The 21,940-nt window shown below is 41.3% G+C and overlaps 1 protein-coding gene across 1 annotated transcript in view; it reads right to left on the bottom strand.

Annotated features, from left to right (window-relative positions):
- PSMB7 (proteasome 20S subunit beta 7) overlaps positions 1 to 20,666 on the bottom strand; it is a 59,484-nt gene extending 38,818 nt beyond the window's left edge. The window contains exons 1-5 of the mRNA XM_082843499.1: positions 20,572 to 20,666; positions 20,044 to 20,137; positions 18,945 to 19,042; positions 17,270 to 17,410; positions 11,593 to 11,708 (exon numbers count right to left, since the gene is read on the bottom strand). Coding sequence (XP_082699625.1) covers positions 11,593 to 11,708; positions 17,270 to 17,410; positions 18,945 to 19,042; positions 20,044 to 20,137; positions 20,572 to 20,633 — 511 coding nt within the window. The 5' untranslated portion in view covers positions 20,634 to 20,666. The remainder of the gene's footprint in view (positions 1 to 11,592; positions 11,709 to 17,269; positions 17,411 to 18,944; positions 19,043 to 20,043; positions 20,138 to 20,571) is intronic.
- Between the last annotated feature and the right edge of the window lie 1,274 nt (positions 20,667 to 21,940).

Raw genomic sequence — 21,940 nt, 5'->3', positions numbered from 1 at the left:
GGCGGCACCACCACAGCAAGCACAAGGTGAATGGTGCCCCAGAAACTACAGGACAGCAGCCCTACTGCCCTGGCTGCCTCCCTGCACAAAGGGGAAGATGATAGAATGTGTCTTCCTCATAGGTCGGCTGAGACCTGAATGAGATGGCACAAGTAAAACAGAATGCCTGGCACATAGTAAAAGCTCAATAAAAGTCAGCTGTTACAAATACTCTAACACAAGGTCCCCGTCCTCCAGGGGCTCTTTTATACAATCATTCTCAACAAGTCTCAGGTCTTTAACAGAAATGGAGGTCTTTAAAATTTCTTCTCTCAAAGTCATGAAGTTCTGAGAGGCAGCAGGAAATGGATTTCTAACTGCTTTTCCCCCAAATCAGTTCAACCAGATCTTTTCAGGAAAAGAGCTGCTCCTTCTGCTAAGAAGTGGTCCATTTTAAGCACCCAAGGACCTGTTTGCCACCGTGGCCTGCCAACGTGTAAGATGTATGCAGCTATAAAAGAGTAACACCAAGAACTTTCTCATCCATCAGTGTCAGCTCTCCCTGACAGAGTGCTTACTCACACTGCTCATTGTTAGTCAACTGGCCACTCATCCTGGACAAAATTTGGTGCTCTCCACGGACCCATGGATGGGGATCATTTTTCAGTCTGTTTCTGTCTACAAGGTCTGGTCTCCTGGTGTTGGTGCCTGCTCTGGAGGCCAATACTGCCAATGTGTGAAGAGCTGATTCATGAAAATAAAAGAATGTTGGTGTCGGGGGACCACATTCAGCCACTAGAGAGCAGTGGAACTCCTCTTAGAGCTTGGGAAAACTCAGACACTGACTTGAAATGGTTCAAATGTATGCATGCATTTCATTGTAAGTCTTGGCCAAAAGCTTCCAGGAGAGGCAGGCCAAGCAATCAGACAATCTTGCATGGGTTGCTGAAATCCAGATTTGCCCTTTGTCAGCATAAGCAGTTTAATTTGATGTTTTCACTCCTGAGTAAGCACTGAGTATTACATTTAAACCCCTCGTGAGGGGAAAGAATGCTTCCTTTTCATCAGCAAATGTACCTCAATGTCATTTTATCCCCAATGAAAATATACATACATATATATATTCCATTTAATATGCTAAGAAATAGATTTTAAAGCATCCAACAACATTTCATTCAGAAACTAATTTCTCAAAAAATGCAGTTCCTTTTCTAAATGTAATGTAGTCAAAAAGGAGTTAAATTTTACTCTACGTAAATAATGTAAAACACCACTCGAAGAGAACAGGGATTTTTCTTATAATTGCAACTGCAATGTCTCATTGACCTGACAGGTTATAAACACTTATTCTTAAGAAAAGACTAACATTTGGGGCATCCAGGCCTAAAAAGTGAAAGGCTGTGTTTTATTAATGTATTTTAATGAAATGCCACAAGGTATGAGGACAGAAAACTGTTCTCCTTCAAACAGAGGAGTCATCACCTAACCCTATGTGTAAAGGATAAGATGGAGGATGAAAATTACCTTAAAATTACCTCTCGTAATCATCAGGCTCCCACAATCATCAGGCCCCACCAGGAAACTAGCTCTCACTCAGCACTGCAGAGCGCGGGGCACACACTTCTCTCCCGCTGCAGGAGTTCGAGGCAGTTAGAGCTGACAGGTCTTTCAAAGGCACCCTTTACTCTGGCCCGCATTTCAAAATATCTTCCCAAACTGCAAGTTAATCCCTTTGCGGGCCTTTTCCAAGTTTTCCTGTCCCTTAGAACCCTCTAGGACAAAGGACTACAGAGTTTAATAATTTATAAAAACACACTTAGTCTTAATTGTAAGTAAAGGTTTATCTGTCCATAGAGCCTTGTGCAAACAATAATAAATCCTATTTACCGGAAAAATGTGCAAAACACTGTTACATATATTTTTTCACTTTATTCCTCTGTGGACTAGATGGCATTATCTCCACTTTATAGATTCAAAAAAACAAAACAAAAAAAACTAAGGTCAGAGAGGTAAAGGAACCTAACCAAAAACACACAGCTAGTAATGGCAGATCTGGTTGCCAACAAATCCCTAGTTACATGACCTCCACATGAAAAGTCTTCTGATGTATAAAATGACTTTCCACTTGGTCTGTCCAACAAGAAAGTAAAAGATCATCAAGCACTAGGTTACGAGAAGGTAAAGGCACTTTTTGTAGTAGGGCCAATTCTGAAACAAAAGCAGGTAAAGATGAACTAATTAACCCCACTCTCTCTGAAATGGGGTTTAAAAAGCAAAGGACTTAAAACTGTGCGCATTGCATTTAAGTTCTGAAATGTACTCCTAGCAAGGGCTTTTATTTGGTTATAGACTAAGGACTGAACTCAAATCACAAAAGACTTCATGGTGAAATGTCAGAGCAGAAAAAACAGGAGGAAGAGCACCCTAACATTAATTCAATATCTCACTATTTTACCTACGAGACATTTAATACTTTCTACACAGAATCAAGAACAAAGTCTACTCTAATTAGAACAGATAAAGAACCAGCAAGGACTGGCTCTATTACATTCCCTGAAACAACATGATGACTTGCAGAAGTAAATATTTTCTCATCTCCTAACATAATGGCACCATCTATTGGCTTAGTACCACCATTGCAACAACCAGGAATCAAGATGCATAACCCAACTTTCATGGGCTTTTGGTTCCCAGCTGCTTAATTCCTGGCATTCCATAGTGGTACAAATTTTAAGATGTAACATCCATGCATCGCACATTTTAAATCTTCTGAAATTCATCTTATATATATTAATCAAAGCAGGAAAAACTGCCAGAAAAATCTCAGTACACAGAACTGCACACAGAATGTGTTAGCACTAAAATTATCAGAACACCATGCATCAAACATCAGTGATGTTCTACACACAAAGATTTTTACATGTGGTTATCTCACTTAATCCTCACACATTACCCATGGAACAGATCCTCTAACCTCCATTTTCCTGAAGGAGAAATCAACACTCACAGTCAAACAACTAATAAATGTTGGACTTAGATCTGAACCCAGTATGACTACAAAGCCCAGCTCTTTTCACTATCCCACCCTACTTCAGAAAATTAAAAACAACTCCAACAACATATGCAGGGGAAAAGCACATAGTGCTTTACAGAGCGTGTTCACACACATGACATGGCAGCATCCCAATAACCCAGTGACCTTCAAGTCAAAAAAAAATCAGCTTCTTTTTAGAAATGAGGGGTTTGAGGTTCAGAGAGGTTAGGTGATGACTAGCTCTGGTCAATCAGGGCTGTGACTGAAGCCAGGGCTTCCATCCCTTTCTCTAGCATTCTAGGTAATACCTCAGCTGGTTACAGAAAAGCCGGCTCCGGATGGTCCCTGGCTGTACAGACAAAGCTCCCACCAGGATGGGGTTCCCGCCACCACATAGTCCTTGACCCACAGAGATCAGGGGACAAGACTCACTCCAGTCCTGATGGAGACCCATGCTTACAGAATGCCTGCACAGTCACCTGGCCCACACTAGTCAGGAAAAAGAATTTCCAGCAACACTAGAGCTACAAGGTCATGTGCCCTCTGAGAAGGCTTTACGTGGACCTATAAACTAAATACAGTGCTGCTGAGTTCACATCTGACTTCAGCATTGAAAATGAATGTGGAAGAAATACTTGCCATCTTATAGTGCACTGATTTGATACAGCGCAGGACAATCTTTCAAATCGAGTCATGTGGAGATAACAAAATGTCTGCACAAAGGTTGCACTTTAGTGTAAAAATATGGAGAAATGGCAGGTCTGAATTCCCTACTGATGTTCCTAAGTTCCAACTTAATTCTAAGACGCTTCTTTGCCCACAAGGTGAGACATCTGGTATGTTTACTACTCTGTCCCGAATCTTTTTAATTGCTAGGGGGCTCTGTAAACTGGGACTTGAGGTACATTCCAGTAATTAGGAAATTGTATAACCAGTTTATCTAGAGATAGAATTTTACCTGGACGGCCCTGGCAGTGACCCAAAGTCTTCCCTAATGGTGCATATCAATGTTTATTCCTTAAGTTAGTATTCCTAAATTGTCCAAGGGCCTCATTTCCAGGAATGTCGTGCTTTAAATTTCATTCATATTAATTCTCTATGTGAATAAGTGGGCAAAATAAAAATTTTATGTATGTTGCCAATGCAGCTACAAGGAACACTGCCAAACTAACAGCAAAAGATGGTCCCCAAGCTTCTCCTGACAGTACTTCAGTTTGCTTAATAAAGAAAAGCTGGCAAGTTAAAAGAATAAGCTAATTAATCTGAGAATTAAAAGAACCCGTATTTTGTCTATAAAAAAAAAACTATAACCCTTTTCCCTTTCTTACTAAAGGAAAGTCAAAAATCTTGCCTGGTTTTCCACAATCACGCTAATCAACCACCTGCAGTCTCTTACAAATTATTTTCTTAAAAAATAAATAATTAAATGAAACCTAAGGGGTCCTTTCTTCTTTTCTGAGAATGGACCAAAACACATTTCGTCTGGACCACATGCCACACACTACTCACAGCAATAACAAAGCCAAGGGCGAAAAGTCACAGAGACCAGGGCTCTCATGCCAGATCATTCACCTCCAGGCTGTGTGACCCCAGCATACCTCTCTGAGCCTCAATTGCCTCACCCTCAAGACAGGGATGATAGTACCCACTTCACAGCGGTGCAAAGACTAAATCAGTCAAGTGTCTCACAACAGTTGCTGGCGCTGCAGCTGGCAAGCTGCTGGACGAACACTGCTATCATTATGGCCAACACCCCGTTCACAAAAAAGGTTTTAGGGAGGGCCACACCACGAGGAGTTTGATACCCTCTTCTCTTAAGCAAACCCTTGGGAAAGCAAGCCCTCAGCGAGGAGGCTCCTGGACCCTGTGCTCAAGGAGCTGTGCCAGCATGTTAGAGATGCACAAGACAAGACAGGTGTCTTCTATTCGATATAAATTAAGAGTAGCCTTCAGGCGCCTGGCTAGTCGCCAATACAGGCCCATGGGTAGACAAAATGTAGACACCCTTGTCTTACAGGTAATTTGTAGCTTCCAGCTCTTACTGTCAAATCACTCACGAAAAAGAAAAGATTCATTACAAAGTTGTATTTTTATTACTTATAATAAAAAACTCCTACTTTCACTAAAACATGAGAATTTACATGAAATATTCATTTTCTCACTTACACCACACTTACGGAAAGCCTCAATCCCACAGGGAATGTTAACGTTCTGTGGGCACATTTCAGTTAGGAGGGCCTTCTATTTTATCTGTAGCTGGAGGTTTGGTTTGTAGCTCACCCAAAATAAGTCACATGAATTAAAACAAAACCACCAAATTTTGGCACTTCTGGGGTTCTCTCAATATCCAGCTCCCCATCCCCTCAAAAAAAAAAAAAGGGAAGAAAGAAAAACCACCACCACCTCCACAGAAGCCAGAACTCCATCAGGAGGAAAGGCAGCGCAGCACACCTCGCACAGCAGGGAGAGGTATCAAGCCCTGCTCAAAAGTGAACAATGGCCAAAAGAAACTAAAAGAATGGCAAAGACAAAAGCTGAACAGCACAAAAACTGTATTTTATTTCACATTCTCCGATAAAAGGCGCCTCTTCACAACGGACTTGGATCAGAAAGAAATGAAATATAAAATTCATATTGCCTTCGGATGGTAGAATTGTGTATAATTTTTTAAAATTTCCTTTGATACTTTAAAGCTGTTTCAGTAAATACTGTTTTTAATACGCAGGAAAGAAAATCCACACAAAGAACAGTCGAAAATATGCCAAACAAATAAATGCCCCTTGGGAATTTGTATAAATATTTTTAGTATTCAGGAGCAAAACTTAATAGCTTAATGAAAGAATATCTGTAAGATGATAAAATCAAAGCAGCTATGATGAGCTCAGGCTTGCTTGCGCTGAAAGACAAATCCCAGCTTTGCTGCTTACAGGCAGGGCAGCAATGGGCAGGTTAGTAAATCTAAGTTTCAGGTTTCTCATCAATAAGCAGGTAATGATAGCATCCCTTGCACAGAATTTTAACTGAAAATAATGCGATGGCACCAGCAGACACTGGCACAGAGACACTTCCAAATATGCTTTAAATTTAAAATAATACTAAGCTTTAAAAAAAAAAGGGGCTTCCCTGGTGGCGCAGTGGTTGAGAGTCCACCTGCCAATGCAGGGGACGCGGGTTCGTGCCCGGTCCGGGAAGATCCCACTTGCCGCGGAGCGGCTGGGCCCATGAGCCATGGCCGCTGAGCCTGTGCGTCCGGAGTCTGTGCTCCGCAACGGGAGAGGCTGCGACAGTGAGAGGCCCGCGTACAGCCAAAAAAAAAAAAAAAAAAAGACCTATCACATATGCAGTGCTTTGTGCTGTTCCCTTACAGCTCAACTGGAGCCACACAAATGGAACAATCTAAACCAACTCTACTCCAGGGGTACTGTAAACTGTTCACAAACAATAAAGAGCAGTTAAGGTTTCTAACACTAGGTTTTACACATGCTTTGGCACAAGCAAGTTAGAGAATCAGAAAATTAATTCACCATCAAATATTCACTGAGTCACACAGGACTCCGTGACACTCTGGGAGTGAGACAGATTCTACTGACAGAGATCTCAGATTCTTGTAGGGGCAGGAAGGACAAGAGCTGGGGAGAGTGGAGTCTGGACACGGCTGCAATCCTGGAATCAAGCCGCACACCAAATCACCGGAGAGGGACTCGCTAACAGCCTGGGGCAGTCACGAGGGAACGGCCTCTGGGCTAGGCCTTGGATGAGGAGCAGGAGCGCTCCGGGCAGAAACGCATTTCTGAAAGAAGGCAGCACAGCAGCAGCGGGGTGGGAAAGGCAGTTCAGAGCGGGGCAAGGGGCCTATTGCCACAAACACCTAAGGTACATGTGGAGGAGGAAGAAGAAAAAGGGTCTAAAGCCAGACTGGAAGGAAGATGACCCCGGTGGAGGAGTTACTGCAACACTGTGGTCAAGAGCCAGGAAGGAACTGGCACTGAGGAAGACAGGAGAGGATGGTCAGAGATCCGGCATGTGGCCTAATGGCTGGCTGGTTTCTGAGTGCTCTCTGTGACGACCGTGACCATCCCTGTGCCACTGGACCCATGCACACATAAACATTTCTGGCCAGGTGTAATCTCTGTCTCTGCCTCTAGACTTCCCACATGCCAATCCTCCTTCCGACAGCTGTCAGGCTGCTCTAACAAGCGAATCTTATCCTATCATCCCCTGGCTTGAAAAGAGTAGACGGGAACCTCCAGGACAAAATCAAACAACTTAGCCTGTACCGTCGGGACTCTCTCCGGCCTAGCTTTCCAGCCTTGCCTCTGCCCCACCCTCCTAAACGTCAGTACATCTTCATCCCTCTACCTCTTCCGCTGTGCCCCCAGCATGGAACACTCCCCCCAGCCACTGCACTTGCCTCACCCATCCAGCAAACTCTGGCCTTTCAGTTCTTTGACCATACTGGTCCCTCGTGCACTGCAGGGCCTGAAAAGTCTTTCCCTTGGGGGTAGGGAGTAGGGTGGCAAATTCCTGGCTAATTCCTACTTATCATACAGGTCTCAGCTTAAGTGTTTCTTTTCCCCATCTTTCACCTACCAGACTGGCAAGAATATCCAAAGTAGGAGAGTTTATAAGAGAAAGGCATTCTCATATTCTCTTGGTGGAATACAAACTAGTACAATCTTTTTGGAGGGCAATTTGGCAACAGCTCTCAAAAGGTAAAATGCACTGTATGACCAGCCATCTGTCACTTTTGGGGGCTGCCCAGTAGCTATACTTCCTTTCTATGTCTGGGGAACCCCCCCACCTTATAAACAGACGACTGAGCCTCACCAATCATCACCAACCAAGCACCCACCCTTCCCTATAAGGAACTCTCGGACAGTGAATGAGATGGCAGGAAGCCTCAGTTACAGATGAGGCAGCCAGGGCAGCAGAGTGAGCAGCGAGCCAGGGCCTGCGCCAGCTGGGCCAGCAGTGTGATCTGCAGCATTCTGCCTTCGCCTGCAATGGCCCATTCTGCAGCATTATTTCTGAAACTGTTCTTGGCCCCAAACCCAGTTCTTGCCCTCCTAGCTATTCTGTGAGCCACCTACGATCCTTTAAAAAATAAAAATTCCTCCTTTCCTAAATCATCCAGTGATTCTAATGATTACAACAGAGAATTCTGAGCAATACATGCACACACCCTAATCCAGAACTCCACTACTAGGAATTTGTCAGATGTACTTACACAAGTACACCAAGACATATATTTATCAATAGGAGAATGGGTCACTAAATCATGGTAGAGACATGTAATACAATTCTATGAAGGTGTTGTTGTAGATTTGATATAGATCTACAAGCACTGATACAAAAACTTATTCAAAACAAGTTAATAGTAATGGAACAGAATCTACAGCATGACCTCAGCTGTGTATTTTTAATAGGGATTGACAGATAGATGACAGATGATAGAGATATATATAGATGGATCATAAAACATTTCTTGAGAAAAAAACGCAATAAACCCTTAACAGTGGTTATTTTGGGGAAATATGAAAGAGACTTATTTTTCATGTAATATTTTTCCCCACTTGAATGTTTTGTCATGTTCATAAATTACTTTCATTAGAAAATGTTTTCATGTCACTTGCCCAGTAAGGACTTCCCAAACACCCATTATCCACATGCTCCTTCCTGTATTCTCTCTTATTACTGTTTTTTTCCTCCAGGGCACTTAGCACAGTGCATTCTTTTAGATTAATGTGTATTTACTTAATTCCTATCTCCCGCAGAGACTATAGGCTCTGAGGATAGGTGCTGTGTTGACCACTATATTCCCAGTGCCTAGCACATAGCAGATGCTAAATAAATATCTGATAAATGAATGAAAGTAACTTATCCTTCTTTTAAGATTCAGCTCAAGTGAAGTGAAGCTTTCCGTGAAATCTTCCAGTTTAGACCCTTTCTCCCTTGGGCCTCCAATGGCCTTTGTACCTACTGCCCTTGTCAGTTTATACAGCTATCTCCCCCATTACACTGGGAATATGTTGAGGGTAAGGATCCAGACATTCAACCTCTCTCTGTGGAGCCTGCTACAGTGCTTTTACACAGAAGGCACTCAAGAAATAGTTGATAAATGAACAGATGAACAAACAAACTAAACCTCAAAGTAACAACTTACTTGTGTATCTAAAATCAGGTGTTACTGATGTCTTGCTCTTCTTAATCTTCTTAATCTCTTATGAAAGCAAAACCAGACTGTGGAGAGTGATGATTTCTGAGCAGAAGTATGCCATAAAATCAAAGCTGTGGAGCCATCACCCTGGACTCACATTGGACTTGGAGGGAAGCAAGATCACTGTCAGCCAGGACAGAGCACAAAGTGGAGTTGCAGGAATGAAATGAGCAGACACAAATCTGCTTTACTCACTTTCAACAACTTTTCCTAAATTCAGGATTATGCTCATAAGACAAATTACTACAGTTCAAAAACAACAGAAACCAATTCAATTTTTCCATCTTAAAAATGAAAAGGCTTTGTATCAATATTAAATTTCCTGATTTTGATGACTTTATCAAGGTGATGTAAGAGAACATCCTAAAGGATTTTGAGATAGAGGGTTATGGTGTCTGCTATTTACTCTCGAATGGTTCCATACACCAAAAAATAACAATAATGTATGAGAGAGTGAGCAAAAATGTGGTAAAATGTTAACAATTGACAAACACGAGTAAAGGGTATATATGACTATTCATTGTACATTTTTGTTACTTTCCTGCAAGTGTGAAATTTTTTTTAAATAAAAAAAAGAAGAAATGAAACTACTTAATAGAAAAGGCTATTCCACCTTTACTACCATTTAAAGGCATCAAATGGAGGGAAATAAAAACACTACTTTGATGGAAATAACAAATAAAATGGAACAGAGCAATTCTAAAATTACTGTAAGTATCTTCATTTAAAAATAATTATTCCATACGGTATCTGGGGACAAATCATTCTTCTCACAAACATGGAACATCTGTTGCATACAAATCTTATAAGACGCTTGTGCATTACATGGAATGGAATAGCAAAGTCTCAAGCTAGCAATTTCCAAACTATTCAAGGCAGCCATTATTCCTGGCTCTGCAGAGCCAAGATACCAAGACAAAAAATGCAAAAGGTAAACAACAGCTGGAAAAACGCCAGCTACAAATGACCTGTTCAAGTTACTGGACATATGCAATTTCTTTCTTTTTTTTTTTTAAAGATTTATTTTTGATATGGACCATTTTTCAAGTCTTTATTCAATCTGTTACAACATTGTTTCTGGGCTTCCCTGGTGGCACAGTGGTTGAGAGTCCGCCTGCCGATGCAGGGGACGCGGGTTCGTGCCCCGGTCCGGGAGGATCCCACATGCCGCGGAGCGTCTGGGCCCGTGAGCCATGGCCTCCGAAGCCTGTGCTCCACAGTGGAGGAGGCCACAACAGTGAGAGGCCCACGTACCGCAAAAAAACAAAAACAAAAACAAAAAACATTGTTTCTGTTTTTGTTTTTTGGCCATGAGGCATGTGGGATCTTAGCTCCCTGACCAGGGAAAGAACCCGCACCCGCCGCATTGGAAGGTGAAGTCTTGACCACTGGACCACCAGGGAAGTCCCTGGACATATGCAACTTCACTCAGAAATTTAGCATGAAAGTTAAATTCAAAAATCCCAACTCTTCTAAATATAATTTTATCACTTTTTTAGTCATTTAAAAAAAAGTACTCTTACCTAGCATCTAGAGCTAAAATACAAATGTACAAGGCTGATCTAAAAGGCGTAGCTACTATTTATAGGCCAGGCACTGGACCAGATGCTTTATACACATTATTTCTAATCATTATAAATAACCTGGTATGCATGGTAGGTATTACTGATACCATTTCACAAGTAAGGAAATCAAGGTTCAGAGAGGAATTACATGCCCAGGATCCCTCAGAGATTAAGTGGCAAAGAGGAACTCTGGTCACTCTAGCTTAAAAAAAAAATCTCTGTGCGGGCCTATTCCCCCAGTGAGGCCTCCACTCTAGCCTTCCCTCTGCCCAGGAGGCCCATCCACTCAGACCTCACCTTCTTCATGAACCTTCTTTAACCTTCTCAAGTCCCCTTGCACTGCATTAACATTTTTTAACTTTTTGTTTTGAGATAATTGTAAATTCACATGCAGATGTTAGAAATAATACATCACATTTTTGTACACTCTTGACTCAGTGTCCCCCAAAGGTAATATCTTGCATAACTGAAGTACAATATCACCTGCATTGTTTTTTTCTCTACGATTTATCTCTTTCTAACATATAAATATATTTATAATTGTTGCTGTTATTGTCTGTCCACCCCCACTAAAATATAAACTCCCTGCAGGCAAGAATCTGTATCTGAATTTTGTTCACTGCTATATCCCAAGCACATAAAACAGGGCCTAATCCCTAGGAGGAACTCAATAATACTTGTAGAAGGAATCAAAGCACTGTACTGCACTGCCTCCTCTATCAGGAAATAAACCGACTTTAAGAGACCACCTTAGTAAATAAGAAGATTCTGAAACATCAGGGAAACATTACACTCACCCATGGTGACATAAGGCAACTTATCAGTTGATCCATGAGGATAGATGCTGTAGAGGTGAGGTCCAGTAACATCTACTCCCCCCAAAACTAGGGCTGCACCAATGTAACCTTGATACCTGGTGATAAGAGTATGCATAAGAAAAAACAAAAATGAGTCTACATTGCATCACTATAACTTAACTGAAAGTTGTATTTGAAGTCAGACAATAAAAAGCTTTTCTTACACTACTACTGCTTCATTAAATAATTACTGTTTTGAAGGGAAAAAAATAGGGAATGGAGCGAACATACTTGAACATCTACTATCAGCCAATAAAAACTGTAAATTGTGTGAGGCATTCCATGTGCCTTACATAATCTTAGTCTCACAACCCCCTTCAAAAGAAGACACTATAATTCTCATGGTAGAGAAGAGAAAACCAACCCAAAGACATTTTTAAGCCTCAGAGCCAAGCTTGGCTTACTCCAAAGATCATCAGCATCCCTCCCATCATACCTCTCTGTGTTTAGCAGATAAGCTCCCTTCCAAGTCAACAGTGAGTTGTTGCTCAACTAAAGCTGTTCAAATTATCAACCTCACCATAGCCTCATAGGAAAATAGCTAATGTCAAAACACCTTTCCCCTCGGGCTTCCCTGGAGGCGCAGTGGTTGAGAGTCAGCCTGCCGATGCAGGGGACGCGGGTTCCTGCCCCGGCCCGGGAGGATCCCACATGCCGGCTGGGCTGAGCCCCTGAGCCATGGCCGCTGAGCCTGCGCGTCCGGAGCCTGTGCTCCGCAACGGGAGAGGCCACAACAGTGAGACGTCCGCGTACCGCAAAAAAAAAAAAAAAAACCTTTCCCTTGAATAAATCCACAAAATTATGACAGATATGAGCTCATACTGAGTAAAAGAAAGAAGTATTTCATCATGCAGGGAAGTGAATGAAGTAACTCCATGACAGCCTATATAAAACCCATTGCTCCTGCCCACAGTTTGAAACTGCATCTCTCAGGAACATGGGCAAGAATACATTTTCCGCCTCACCCCCACCTCTGTTTAATTCTGCACGTATTTGTTCCTTTGGACCCTCTACTTAGTTGGTTTTCCGCTTCTACAGATTGCTTTCCTTGTATCTGGTTCAATTTTTTACCATTAGAACTGCTATGCTAGATAAACATGCTGGATTTAAAGTTCTCCACTGTGAGCCTTTAAATCTCTGGGAAGAAAAATGAAACCAACACATGCTGAATTTGCCTAATGATACAATCATTAAAACTGATATAAATAACACAAGAACCAATCAAAGTCATAATTTTAGACTGTCTGAGACATAGCTACCCATCAGAAAGCGCTCTAGGTCGAGTCCAGTATTTCCTGTGTCCCTTGATTACCAATTTATTATTTCAAATCTTCCATTTATAAGTGAAAAAATAAAGAGCAGGAAAGGATTTTAAAAGCAGCCTCAAGAGGGAACAGAGGCCCAGAAAAGGGAAGAAACTGGTCCTAAGCCGCATGAGCTGGCAGAAGGGTCACGACTAGATCCCAGCGCTCTGGGATGAGAAGCCAGAATCACCAGATCCACCACTCCCCCCGCAGCCCAGTGCTTGATCCACTATATCAACTGCCTGCCAAACACGCTGCTTAGTTAAAGTCAATTAATAACCAGCTAGTTCCCTTCCAAGCTAAAACATAATCTGTTCGATAACTTTAGAAGAGTCTAAGATATTTTGGCAAGTCAATGAAATACTTAAAAATGGATCCAGAAATTCTGTTTCCAGGAATCTAATTCTATTGATATAAAAGGACAAATACGCAGAAATGAATGCATAAGAATGTTTTTTGTGGTAACTGCTTATGATGCTAAAAAAGTGGAAACAGTCAGAATTAGCTAAACTAATACAGCTATACAATGGAACACTACACAATCGTTAAAAACCATGCTGCATTTTTCATGCACTACCGATGGTAATCTTTCTCAAGGACAATTTTGGCAATATATATTAAAATGTTAAATGTGCCTACCTTTGACCCAGCAATTCTACTTCTAGGAATTTATTTTAGAATATAGCTTAAAGAATTAATAACACAAGTACCTAAAGATTCTATATTCCAAAGGATCGGCAGAATACCTTACAATACCTTAAACACTTTAAAGTAAGCAATATTGTTAATCTTCAAAAATTGGTTAATAAAATAGATTACTGTGGTCCAACAAAAATTAGGATACCGATCTATGGTTCTTAAACTTTTGGGGGCACAGACCCCACGGAAAAAATGATTAAAATTGTGGAACCCTGGCCCATAACAAGTGTACACACAAAAATTTTTCACTATTTCAGGAGTTACAGATCTCCAGAAGTCCTCCACGGGCTCAAGGTAAAATCTCTGGATGCCGAGCTCGTCTACTGATGGGAACAATATTCACAATATACTGTTATGTGAACAGGGTCACTTACAAAACAACACATATAGCAGGATTCCATTTTTGCAAATACATACATGAGTATACATGCCTAGTATAAAAGGTCTAAGAAAACAGATCTCAAAGATTCACAGTGTATGTGCTTAAGTGGCAGAGTGTCAGCTGAAATCTACTTGCTTCTTTTCACATTTCCATAGTGTCTGAATTTTTTACAATGATCAGACATTACTTTTATAATAATTTATAAAAAGGTTTTCTTTTTGAAATACCCCAACATGGAAACTATTGAAGAGGCACTGGTAGGTGAAAAGATTAGGTTACATTATGGGATAGAAAGCACAACTATGATCCCATTTTTATAGAACAAAATATGTATTATTTAAGATAGGAAAAACCTTGAAGAGTGTACCATAATCTGTTAGCACCGACTGCTTATAGGTGGTAGAAATTCAGATAATTTCTATAATTTTTTATCTATATCTTCTAGCTTTTTTACTGTGAACATGCACTTATAATACGGGAGGAAGGGATGATCAAGTGAATGAATGAACGAATAAATAAATTTAAAAGTCTAGGAGTATATACAACCAGCCAAAATGTGATTCTCGCCTATTTTTTCTTTGCGCTTTACAGTATTTTCAGAATTTTCTACAATGAATACATAGTACTTTTGTAAGGAAAAAAAAATTACAATATAATAAAATAAAATTTTAAAGCCTCTACATATTCAAATAGTTTCCAGAATACAGAACAGTATATACAGAATAGTATATACAGAATAGTATATACAGAACAGCATATCAAAGCTTTCTGCTAGACTCAACAAGAAGCCTCTATGTTCAGAAGGAACAAGTATCACAGGTATCTTCTACATAGCCACCACAGAAGTTAAATAAAAGTACTGCTTAAGGAAGGAAAAAGACGTCCACTTTTGTTTATCAAACCCTCTTTTCTCACTTATTCACATACAAGGAAATAGATTATTCAGGGGGAAGAAAACAGCAAGAGTACACCTTGTATTCTTTTTTCAGCCTCTGAATGAGGATCTAACTATGTATCAGGCCCTGTACTAGGCATTGCATAAGCCTTGTTTCTTTATTCATTTCCTCCCCAAAAGTTAGAGAGACAGAACTATTATCCCCATTTTATTGAGGAAGAAACTGAGGATAAGAAGGGTGAGGTGAACAGCCTAAAGTTACACAAATGTGAGCATTGTAGACAGGATCTGAGGCAAAGTTCTAAAGTCAAATCCTATGATTTTTCTCTTATACTAGTGACCCACTTTACGTAACTCAACAAAAATGTCAAAAGACATAAAGAACCATAATTATCCTGGTTTAAATTTTTGTGTTCTTCTCAAAACTTTGATAAAATTTAACTTTTACAAAGTATGTTAAACTAAAGATAATAAAACACTGAAAAAAGAGAATTTAGAATTCCTGAAACATTCTAAAGAGATTAACAGAAACATCTGCTAGATTTAGCTAAATGCTAAATGACACTGCAAGCAATCTTGAAATGATATTTACTGCAATTTTACAAATTTAAAAATTGTTTTAAATGTAATGCACCACACAAACCACCAGAGGGAGCTTTACATTCAAAATCACAAATGTCTTCAGTTATCTTGACAACAGATGTGCTTTAACAAGTTCTCACACTGCACTGGAAGAATTTATTTGATAGGTGATAATTCTCCAGGATTAGGATGATGATTACGTACATAAATAAATGGAAATCACTGACATAAAGGCTCAGTACAGCCAGAGTAGGAATTGGGTAGATATGGACCAGGCTTCCTGCCCATATGACTCATAAACCCTGGTATCCTCTGCTGTAAAATGGGAACTATTCTACCGGCCTTGCTGCGTAGCTATATTAAACCTCATATCCACTTCCTGAGAGCCCAGGGGCCATGCTACACTTGGAGACGAAGACCTGCAAGTTCACAGGAAGGCAAGGGCCAGGCAGGAAACAGAGAAGTGAGCCATGCAAGGTCTGACAGGCCAGAACACATGCTCCCACTTCCAAAGGCAACAACGGCCACTCAGTCCCACATCACCGCCCGCTTTATGAGCTTTTATCAGAAGAAGCTGGAAATCCATATTGTAAATTCAAAGCTCCCAATTTATAATTATTTGCCACTATTTTTTTTAAAAACACTATGTGACCCAAATGAAATTTCTTTACAAGCTGAATACGGCCTGTGAGCTGCCGGCTTACAACCTTTGCCTTCTGTTCCTGCTCCCCTTTAACTCTCACAGGCCTGGATGCAGCTGCTACGACTTGGGACAGAGAAAAAGAAAATGTCTTGTGCAGGTTGCTTAATGAATGATGAGGACCAGAATATAGGCCTCTGACCAACTTTTTAAAAAATTTTAAAAAGGTATCATGATACACATTCTATAAAGAAGGAAAGAGGAGAGAATTTATTAAAGCTAAGGTAGGTCACAAAAGGAGAAGCCAGGATTCCAACCCAAGACTAAATGTCCAGGCTATTTCCACTATACTACATTGCTTCTCTTCTCTTTATGAGGAGCAAATGAGAAAATGGACTTAAAATTTGAAAACTGTCTAGACCTATACAAACACAAAGTGATGATGTGATCGTTAAGGACTAAAGAGAAACAAAACTACTAAGAGGAACTCTGTGGGAGTCAGCAGGGAGTGAACGTCAGGTCAGGCAAATGAATGCATCTCTTTAAGCCTCAGTTTGTTCACTTACAAATTAGACATGTTAATAGCCCCTAACTCAGAGTTAAAGGGATAAAGTGAGATCATGCATAAAGCACTTAGCACAGGGCCTGGCACAAACAAATAAATGTTGGTTAATAGTAACGCTATCCTACCCACTTACAGCCAACTACAAATAATCACTTTTCATTTCACTGTTATCTTGCCCCTAAAAAAGGAAGAAAAAACAATCATTTGTGTTTGTGTGTGTTCACAAGAAGAACTCAAAGGTTCCTTCCAGCTCTTTCTTACTATGAACAAAAAAGGTTTTTTTATCCAGCAATACCCTAAGCCTCAGGAAATGACTCAATTGGTCACATGTGATTCAGTCATGAAAAAAAAAAAAAAAAACCCAGACCCTGTAAATTCAAATACATTATCAAAAGCCTTATGAAATTAAAGTGTCTTTTTAGTAACAACTGATTTCTGGAATAAAATGTGTATTTCTTAATGCCTTTCCTCGAGCTTCCAGGCTTCCCTTGGCTGAAAATCTAAGACATGAGAAAAAAATACTACAGAAATCCCCATCCTGGAACCTTACCTGAAAAGCATCTGCTTCAGCATCCGATTGGCCGTCACGACTCTGGGAAGGCGGCCAGTGGAAAGAGAGTGGAGCTCCAAGTTGGAAGAAATGAGCTGGGTTGTCATGTCTGTGTCCGCAGCTGTCCCAGCACCACAACAACTAAAAAATACAATTAGAAACGTAGCTGAAATTCAATTACCAAAGGGCTCAATTAGAAGTGGAGCTTCTTGGAAAACTTCCACAAAGTTCAGGGACATAGATGTTTTTGAGTATACCTGCACTGTAACTGCTCTAACCAAGCTTAAATAGACATAAAATTAAGAATGCACATCTAATTATATACAAATATATTTTCTGTAGCCCATTGGAATATTTCAAATCATTAGTTTCTATGTTCTGAACAGAGTGTGCATTTTACTGATCCTAGAAAATATCCAAGTTGTACAAAAGAGCAAGGAATGTCAAAAGCCTTGCAATTTACATTTACCAAGTATTTAGTACTAGATACCAAATATCTAGATACCATATCTAGATACTAGATACCAAATATCTAGATACCATATCTAGATACTAGATACCAAATATCTAGTACTAAGCTCCAAAGTGTTGAGAATAAAGAAAATATGACACAGTAATAGCACTTGATTTCAAACTTGAGTGGAGGAGACATATAATACAATATAGTAGCATAGGTAGAAAATGCTGTAGGAAATTGGAGAAGAGAGCAGTTAACTCTGATCTTTGAGAAGAGGTTTCATGTGAGCTGGATTTGGAAGGACAGAATAAAAACACTATACAGAGAAGAGGAAAGGGCATTTCTAAGCAGAGGGGCTAGCAAAAGCAAGGGTAAAACAGCTTGGACATGTGGAGAACAGGGACATGAGGGAAATAGGGACAGCGCAGGTATAACTGGAACATAGAGTGACAGCAGCTAAATAGGATGAAAAGGTAAGCTTTCTGTGAAATTGTACAAGACCTTGAATATCATGCTAGAGTTTCGATTTTATCCTGAAAGCAGTGTGGAAATGTGAAAAATCTCTTGAAAAGTTTTTAAACAGGAAAGGGACATAATAGATCCATGTTTTACAAAACCCAACATGACAGAAGAGTGAACAATACAAATAAAGAAAAGGCCAAAGGCAGAGAGACCATTTAAATGACAACTGCAATAATCCAGCTGAGAAAAAAGAATCCGAGCTAAGGCCTTAGTAGAGGGAAGGAGAGAAGGGAGTGGATTCAAAAGGCACACAGAAGGCAGAACTGGGTACCAAATGAACTGAAGACTAAAGCAAAAAGAGGACTTGAGGGACTGCCCTGGTGGTCCAGCAGTTAAGACTCTGTGCTCCCAGTGCAGGGGGCCCGGGTTTGATCCCTGGTCAGGAAACTAGATCCCGCATGCCGAAACTAAGAGCCTGCATGCCGCAACTAAAAGATCCCGCACACTGCAGCTAAAGATCCCGCACGCGTCAGGGTGCCACAACTAAGACCCAGCACAGCCAAATAAATAAATAAATAAATATTTTTTAAAATAAAAAAGAGGACTTGGGGATGGCTAGCTCAGATGGATGGAAATGCCATTTAAGGGAGACAGAAAGAAAATACAGGCTAACAACAGGTTTTAGAGAGAAAGAGTAAATTCAATTTTACCCCTGACATGTTTAAAAATGAGTCATTCAAACTAATCAATACTTACTAAATGTTAGGAGATATGAAGTGTATTTTTGAACAGTTCTTGTCAGCAACAACCATTCCTTCAGTTGCCCTTGTATCTGCTCCAAGAACTATGCCATCCTATTTTTAAGAAATATATACTTTAAAACAACTTCACATATACAAACCACAGTTCTCTACTCTAGTTTAGGAAAAACAATGTTGACCATCCCCTGCTCCCCCAACCACCCCACCACGCGCTGAAATATTGTGCTATACTTTCGGCATTCAACGAAAAGCTTATTAATAAACATTATTGGTTGAACCCTCAGTAGGCAGTAGGAACTATCATTCCTGTTTTCAATGAGGCTCAGAGATTCAGTGAATTCCTTACAAATCACAGAGCCAATATCAGAAAAGTCTGGATTAAGATGCAGACATCTTTCCATTAAAATAGCCATGCCTGGGCTTCCCTGGTAGCGCAGTGGTTGAGAGTCCGCCTGCCGATGCAGGGGACACAGGTTTGTGCCCCGGTCTGGGAAGATCCCACATGCCGCGGAGTGGCTGGGCCCGTGAGCCATGGCCGCTGAGCCTGCACGTCCGGAGCCTGTGCTCCGCAACGGGAGAGGCCACAACAGTGAGAGGCCCGCGTACCGGAAAAAAAAAAAAAAAAAAAATAGCCACGCCTGTCAATTTCTTTTTAAAAGATGTCACTTTTTACCATTAACAACAATAACCAGTTATGTCTTTTAACCCTTACAACAATTTAGGTCAGGAGTTATGTCCACCTGATGGATTAGAAAGTGAGGCTGTGAGAAGGAAAATGACCTGCCCAAAGTTAGAGGCCGCAAAAAAGCTAAATGGTTAAACATTTTTGTTTTCTCCCATTACATCATACTGCTTCCTAAAGTAGTAACTTAAGACAGAAAACTGGCTTCCTGTCGAAAACTGCAGAGTGAGCAAGGAATATAAACTGCCGATAAGTGCACAAAACTGACGTAGTCTCTCCTAAAGGAGCTTTTCCTGATATAGTACTCTGTAAGATGTGCCCTTCCTCACACAGCCCAGAGAAGTAAAAGAGGCCAAGGGGCCTGGTTCCTGAAATTAGTTGACACTGCTGCTCTCAGCCTGTCCCGGCTTACCTTATAAACCACTCCTGCGATAGTCGTCCCAGTTTTCCGGGCCATTGGAAGCTTGGATCCTTTCTTTGCAAAATCGGCTTCCAAGATGGCATTTCTGAGAGCAAATGAGAGAATAAAGGGTTGAAGGGCAGGACCACATTGCGCCGCACTGGCACGAAGAGTTTCTAATAGGGAACTCGGGAGAAGCAAAAACTACTAGCATTTGCTTTCAAGCCCATCTGTTTCATTGGCTCCTCCCAACAGCAGGACTACCGTCCCGCTTTTCTGCGAAGGGAGCGTCTGAGAGGGTCCGCACCACCGTCCCGGAGATGGAGGGTGTCCCGGTGCGCTGGGGAAGTGGAAGAGCCGACCCGGCCTCAGGAGAAACACGCTCAGGCCCTAATTCCCCTGAGTCACAGGTGCCGCGCGGGCCGCGGGCCCCGCGCTCCACCATTCGTTCGGACTTCCCGGCTCAGACCGCAACCCAACTCCGACCCCGGCACCGCATTCCCACTCCCGCCCTGAACCCTGCCCGGGACATGGCCACACCTGCGGCAGTTTTCGAAAGAGAAACCTCCAACCGGTGGCTCATACACTGACACAGCCGCCATCTTTCCCGAAAAAGTACTTCCGGGCCGGGGGCGGGAGCAAACGAAAATAGCCATGCACTTCCGGCGCCGCCGGCAACCTAGGGCTGAAGGGGCGGAGGAAACTCCGCGCTAGGGTGATGGATCTTAGAGTTAGGGGCTCCTAGAGGAGCCTGGAGATGTTTGGAGTATAGCACCCCAAGTGGCGCGGAGGAGAAACTGACACCCGGAGAAGTCGGGGGGGAAAGGACTTACCCAAGGTGGGCACACCAGAGACTAGGCCTCCTGCCCACCAGACCAGAGCGGTTTCTACTGCTAATTCGACTACATGGAGCTTCAGAGACAGAGACACTAAAGTTCCAGGCACCGCTCCACCACCTCCTTGCAATGAGCAAAAGTCCTCTCAACTGTCTGAATTTGTTTCCTCTGCTGTCAAATGGGGATAATAGCTGCCTCAAAAGGCTTCTGTGAAATGAACAAGAAGCCTGTAAAAAAAGCTATTCACCATCATTAGTCGTTAGAGACACCATTGTGAATATACTAAAAGCCACTGCCCCGCACATTTTTAAATGGTGAAATTTTTGTTATGTTAATTTCAGTTTTTAAAAAGCTGCTGTGAAAATTGAAAATTGTATGTGGAGGACTTCCCTGGTGGCACAGTGGTTAAGAATCCACCGGCCAGTGCATGGGAGACGGGTTCAATCCCTGGTCCAGGAAGATCCCACATGCCACAGAGCAACTAAGCCCGTGCGCCACAACTACTGAAGCCTGTGCACCTAGAGCCCGTGCTCCGCAACAAGAGAAGTCACCACAGTGAGAAGCCTGCGCACCGCAATGAAGAGTAGCCCCTGCTCACCACAACTAGAGAAAGCCCACGCACAGCAGCGAAGACCCAACATAGCCAAAAATAAATTAATTAATTAAATTTAAAAAGAAAAAAAGAAAATTGTATGTAGAGAGCATTTATCCTGGCATGTAGAACTTCTCCATAAATAGCTATTATTGTTAATAGCATATTCATTTCATCCTGCCAACAAACCTCAAAGGTAACTATGTAATTCAACTCACTTTACTGATGGAAATTAAGGTTCATTGACGTAAAGTAACTTGCTCAAATTTACACAGCAAGTAGATCACAGCAGCAATAATTGTGGGCTGAATTAATTTATTCACTCAGCAAATATTTAAATGATTCAATTATGTAATGAAATTATTTGCTCAGCACCTACTATGTGTCAAGCTTGTTTCTAGGAATGAATGAATGAATGAATGAATGGCATCCCAATCACCCAGAACCGTGCCTGTCACAACTATGTGTTCAATAAATATTT

The sequence above is a fragment of the Leucopleurus acutus genome, assembly GCF_964270905.1.
Source record: "Leucopleurus acutus genome assembly, chromosome: 7".
Lineage (NCBI taxonomy): Eukaryota > Metazoa > Chordata > Mammalia > Artiodactyla > Delphinidae > Leucopleurus > Leucopleurus acutus.
This window is presented reverse-complemented; position numbering and strand designations above follow the sequence as displayed.